The 6,000-nt window shown below is 43.0% G+C and overlaps 1 protein-coding gene across 1 annotated transcript in view; it reads right to left on the bottom strand.

Annotated features, from left to right (window-relative positions):
- The window catches only part of Nek4 (NIMA related kinase 4), a 37,301-nt gene that overhangs the window by 5,574 nt on the left and 25,727 nt on the right, over positions 1-6,000 (bottom strand). The window contains exons 12-14 of the mRNA XM_032918916.1: positions 3,490-3,575; positions 2,070-2,272; positions 316-449 (exon numbers count right to left, since the gene is read on the bottom strand). Coding sequence (XP_032774807.1) covers positions 316-449; positions 2,070-2,272; positions 3,490-3,575 — 423 coding nt within the window. The remainder of the gene's footprint in view (positions 1-315; positions 450-2,069; positions 2,273-3,489; positions 3,576-6,000) is intronic.

Here is a 6,000-nt window from a genome sequence, read left to right as displayed (position 1 = left end):
AAGACATGAGTACTGATACCTATCAATGGATATCTACCATAACACGGATGTTGTAACATTGCAGAGAAAAAGAAGCAAAACCCATGTTTAGGGCTGGGTGAGGATTCAGGAGACAATGCAGAATCCTGCTAATGGTATGAGGTTTCGTTGGGGAGGTGTGAAAATGTCCATCAAACAGTGATGATTGCACTGATGAGTAAACATGAAAAATCACTGAAATGTGTGCTTCAAATAGGCAAGCTGCATGGTACATATTTAAAAATAAACATTAAAAGTCTATAACGCAAGCAGCTTGACACAGCTTATGACACTTACCTCTCTCTCCAACTCATCTTCCTCCTCCAAAAGATCATACACCTGCTCTAAAAGCTGAACCCCCAGGCCCTGGATCACATCAGCTCTTAAGACTTCAACTATTCTCCTGATCTTTTCAGAACCTGGTGTGATACCTAAAAATGCAGCAACCAAAATAGAAAATAAATACCATTACAGCATGAACTGAATATTTTAAAATCAAGAAGCAATCATTTTCACTTTAACAAGAATTTGGCTTACTGACTTTATCCATGCCTTTATGCACTCAGGAAACAAAGAGGCTGGTGAATCTGAGTTCAAGGCCAGCCTGTACTACAGAGCAAATTCCAGAAGAGCTGGGCTGTCTAGCAAGGCTTAGGCCAGCCTGTACTACAGAGCAAATTCCAGAAGAGCTGGGCTGTCTAGCAAGACTTTGTTTCCAAAGGAGTAAACAAAAACAAAACAATAAACCCAAAGCACTTTTATTTTAAGAATGTCTTAGTTGACACACAATACTGTATTTCATTGTATATAGATATATTATTTACTTTGACCTAAATTATCCCCAATGATATCTCCAGCCCTTCCCATCAGTCGTTCTCCCTTCTTCAGCTCAAGTCTTCTCCTGTCCACATTTTTTTTTTCTTTTCTTTTTTTCGGAGCTGGGGACCGAACCCAGGGCTTTGTGCTTGCTAGGCAAGCGCTCTACCACTGAGCTAAATCCCCAACCCCTGCTGTCCACTTTCAGGCATGTCTGTTTTATTCTTATTTTTGTCTGTGAGTCAGGGTCTTATTCTATAACCCAGGCAGGCCCTCCTGCCTTCCCCTGATAAGTACAGGATTAGAGGCATGAGCAAGCTTGCCTAGTTCATTTATATAGTTTAGTTTTTTCAAAAATATCTATATCTAATTTATATGTATAGGTGCTTGCCTGCATGTATGTCTCTGCACCACATCTACAATGCACAGAGGCCAGAAGAGAGCCTCAGGTTCCCTGGAACAGGAGTTATAGACACAGATTCTCCGGATGAGCAGCAAGTGCTCTAAACTGCTGAGCCCTCTTTGAAACCCGTGTACATTAGTTGCACACGTTATGTGACGTGTTCTACCAGTGAGCCACATCTCTAGTATTTTAGTAGCTAAAAACTTAGTCATTAAGCTTCACACTATCATCTCCAAGATCTAAAAAACCTAACTTAAAGAATTAATAATGAATTAATTTAATTGTCTAACATGAAAATTCACATTAAAAAGTTCAATGTATGTTAAAAGGTTTTATGAATTGTTATAAGGCTTATTGAATTATTTATATTTATTTTAAAAATAGATTTTCAAGGGCTGTGGAAATGACCCAGTGGTTAAGAGTACTTGTTCTCCTAGAGGACCTGGGTTCTATCCTAGCACCTACGTCAAGTGGTTCACAGCCGTCTGTGACTCCAGCTCCAGAGACCCAGTGCCTCTCGTCTCCATGGGCACTGCACATGCATGCGTGTATCCACACGCGCACATCCACAAATGGTAGCAAATGCCTAGAGTTCCAGAACCTGACGGGGTGAGGCCAGAGGATCAGGGATTCAAAGGTGTCCTCAGCTACAAAGGAAGTTTGAAATCCACCTGAGCTCCATGAGACACTGCTCAGAAAACCAGAGCAGGAAGACATGAATTTTCATGAAAGTGGGGGACGTACCTCTTGACTTACAGGATACACCTTCTGGGGAGGCACCCAGATGAAAAGTTCAAACGACTTGCAGGTGTGGGCCTTGCTATCCACTCACCTGGAGGGAACTCCGCACAGGGGGGTCCCCCCTCTTCTGCAGCCTTGCCGTGGAGCACCAGTGTGTCTCGATACTTGCGATGAAGTCTGAACTCTGATCCTGGGTTTGGTACATGAAGATCTTCACAGCTCTCTTTAGCTTCCAGCCTCAGAGTCTGAGTCATCAGCTGCACCAAGTCTCTCATTTCATTTGTATGACTTTTCCTGAGGGAAAAGCCTCCTTAGTATTTACCTGACTTCATGATAAAAGTTAAACGTGAAATGACCTGTAGGGGGTTCTGCTTGCAAATGCCCAGCAGGCAATTACAAACTCCTTGTAAAATACAGGAACGAAATGACGAATGCAATTGATAGATGATTCTAGAAAGAGCCTAAAGACAGACCATATGCATCTCAAAATAAAGAACAAAAGTGTCAGGCAGAAGCCAGGGCTGATGTCCGACAGCCATTGCTAGCAGAAGGCAAGAGGAAAGCTGGAAAGGAGAGGGCCAACCCAACTTTGCATACTACTTCTACATAGCCATTTCCAAGTCACTTAAACCGACACTATTATAGAAGTCAAAAACAGTCATAGAAACGCAGAAACACCAGCCTCAGAGAGCTAAAATTCACCAGGTACACTCCACTGCAAACTAAAAAGAATAGGAGACCACTCTTGTGAACGAAAAATAAATGGAGTTTATACAGTCCAGAATGACATGTGATACAGTGTAGATGAGGACATTAAAGAAGGTATTATAAATATCCCTCATAGGCTACAAAGGAGAAAACATCAACATGCTAAGGGAGAACGGACATACAGCAGGCCCACCTCGAACACTGGGAATGAACACACTGTGGGTTCAGCAGGACTAACAGACTAGACACAGAACAGGTAAGTGAGCTCAAGGAAACAGAGCAAAGAGAAACATGGGAAAGCAATGAGAGCACCACAGAGCATCTAATACACATGTACTTAGGATCCCAGGAAAGGGAGGGAGAGCATCGAGAAGCTTAAAGTAAGAGCCAACACTGATGAAACTACAAACATGTAGGTCCAAGAATATGGGCTAAGAATTCTGAATGGAAACTATATTGTGTTCATGGAAAATAAATCCTTTTTAGGTTTTTTTTTTAAATTATTTTATGTGTATAGGTGTGTTGTGGTATTTCGCCTGTATGTATGTATGCCACATGCAGTACCTATGGAAGCCAGAAGATGGTGTGGGATCCCTGGAACTGGAGGAACTGATGGTTGTAGATATCATTTGGGTGCAGATCCTTTAGAAGACGCCCTTCTTAACCACGAGCCATCACTCCAGTCCCTCGCAGAAGATATATTTTAAGCTCTAGCATCTACTACAAGCTATTACATAAATAGCTAAGTAATAATAGACTTTTTTAGATTCAAACAGAACTGAGACAGAAAACCAAGAACTTACCCCTCCCTGGAATCCCCGTCTGATTTATCAGTTGAGCTTGTGGAAGAACTTAACTCATCCTCAGACAGTCCATGGATCAGTCTCTTCTATTTGTGTTGGGAAAGAACAACAAGACCAGAATGTAATACTCAAAAAGCTTTAAGTGCAGTAATTAGATACAATTTACTTGCATACAATTAAAAGGGAGAAACTAGCAGAAAACTTGGAGCTAATTTATTGAAATGATGTCACACACAAAGTTCACAGTTTAAGACTGAGGAACACCAGGCTGAAGTCTCGGTTATCAAGATAGTTCCTTTGCAGAGAAGCTGTTCTAGTGGTTCAATTCTTAGGCAGGAGGTTTACTGCAGAAGGACTGCTGGCATTTTAAATGTGACAGCGCCACCTCAACCAGGCAGTTTCCACCTGCTCCTCTGTAAGAGTGCCACAGTTCTTTACAGGGTTACTGGTATAATTCGCATAAACCTTACAGCTTCAGTAAGTGCAGATGTCAAACAGTGAAGTAACTGAATGACACTGTAGACAACGCGGCCGGGTGTGGTGGCTCGCACCTAACCCCAGTGCTCAGAAACTAACACCAAAGAACTGCAGCAAGCTCCAGGCCGGCCAAGGCTCTGCACAGTGAATTTGAGAACACTCAAAAAAAATTTTTTTTGAGAAAACACTATCTCAAAAACCTTAATAATTTGACACAAACAGGAAACTAAAGATTAATGATTAGCAAACAAGTTAAAAAAATCTGGCTAGACTCATGGGATGTTTATTGATACAGAAAAACAGACAACGTGCTGCCTATTAGAAGCTCTTAGTCTGGCCTGGAGGAGAAGCCTGGGACCTCAGTTACTTCAGAAACTGAGGTAAGAGGATCGTAAGCTCAAGTCTAGAATGGGCTACATAGTGAACATAAGGTCAACCAGTGGCTTTGTAAGACTGTCTCAAACTAGAACTACAAGAACCTCAGTGGCAGTGCACTTGGCTACCATGCCTGCCATGTGAGGCCCAATATAAAAACAAAAAAAAAAGATAAGAGACAACTCCTTAGGAAAGAATTCTGACTAAATGTCCAAGTGTTAACAAGAACATCTGGTAAATCTATGCCATTAGTTTAGGAGCTAAGAGCATGGATTATCATTCCCCAGCACCCACATGGGTAACTCCAGTTCCAGGGGATCTTGAGGCCTCTATGGGCATAAAGCATGCATGTAGTGAAGAGATATACATGCAGGCAAAACACCCATACACTTTTTAAGGATGTATTCCTTGAATGAGTTAAGTATAATCCTTTTAATAATTTTGAGTTCCTTTCCTTTTTTGTTTGTTTTAAATTTATTTATTCCATGTATGGGAGGACACTGTAGCTGTCTTCAGACACACCAGAAGAGGGCATCAGATCCCATTACAGATGGTTGTGAGCCACCATGTGGTTGCTGGGAATTGAACTCAGGACCTCTGGAAGAGCAGGCAGTGCTCTTAACCACTGAGCCATCTCTCTAGCCCCCTTGTTTTGTTTTTTAACACAGGGTTTCTCTGTGTAGCTCTGGCTGTCCTAGAACTCAATTTGTAGATCAAGTTGGCTTCAAACTCACTATCACATGCCTCTGCCTCCCAAGTGCTGGAATTAAAGGTGTGTGCCACCATGCCAAGCAATGAGACTCAATGTGTTGTTCCCACCTCCCACCCAGCAAGCAAGGCTTTAACCTTCCCCTTCCCTCCTATGTACCTAATCATAATGAAAGAGAACTATGCATGGTGGCTATTGCCTTTCTTTAATGGTTGGAATAAGAATGGTGTCCTTAGGCTCAGAGATTTGAATGCTCAGTCACCAGGAGTGGCATTATGAGGAGGTGTGGCCTTGCTGGAGTTAGGGGAAGTGTGTCACTGGGAGTGGGCTTTGGAGTTCCAGCCTCGTGTCTCACTTTCTTCCTGCTGCCTCTGAATCTGGATGTAGAACTCTCAGGCCCTCCGAGCACGCCTGCCTGTGTGTCATCATGCTCCCCACCTCCCCACCATTTCAACAGTGAGCGAAGACTCGGAACCTGTAAGCAAGCCTGAGTTAAATGCCTGCATCCTGTCATTCATTCATCTGTTTTTGTTTTTTTTGAGACAGGGTTTCTCTGTATAGCCTCGGCTATCCTGGAACTCACTCTGTAGACGAGGCTGGCCTTGAACTCAGTGCCTCCTGCCTCTGCCTCTGGAATGCTGGGATTAAAAGTATGTGCCACTGCTACCCAATGAAATGCTTCCCTTCATAAGACTTACCATGGCCACGGTGTCTCTTCATAGCGATAGAGTACTGAGTAAGTCACTCAGACAGTGAGACAGCAGAATCAAGAGTTCAAGGTCACCCTGGGCTACAGGGCGAGATTTTACCGTAAATGAACTGCGTATGGTAGTGTAAGCCGGTATTCTCAACACCTAGAAGGTGGAGGCAGGAGGACCTGGAGGTCATCCTCAGCTACAGTGAATTCCAGGTCAGCCTACGCTACTGAGACCCTGCCTCCAGAAAGGAGT

Source organism: Rattus rattus, chromosome 13 (genome assembly GCF_011064425.1).
Source record: "Rattus rattus isolate New Zealand chromosome 13, Rrattus_CSIRO_v1, whole genome shotgun sequence".
NCBI classification, from domain to species: Eukaryota; Metazoa; Chordata; class Mammalia; order Rodentia; family Muridae; genus Rattus; species Rattus rattus.
Note: the sequence above shows the minus strand (reverse complement) of the source record. Positions and strands in the feature narration are given on the sequence as shown.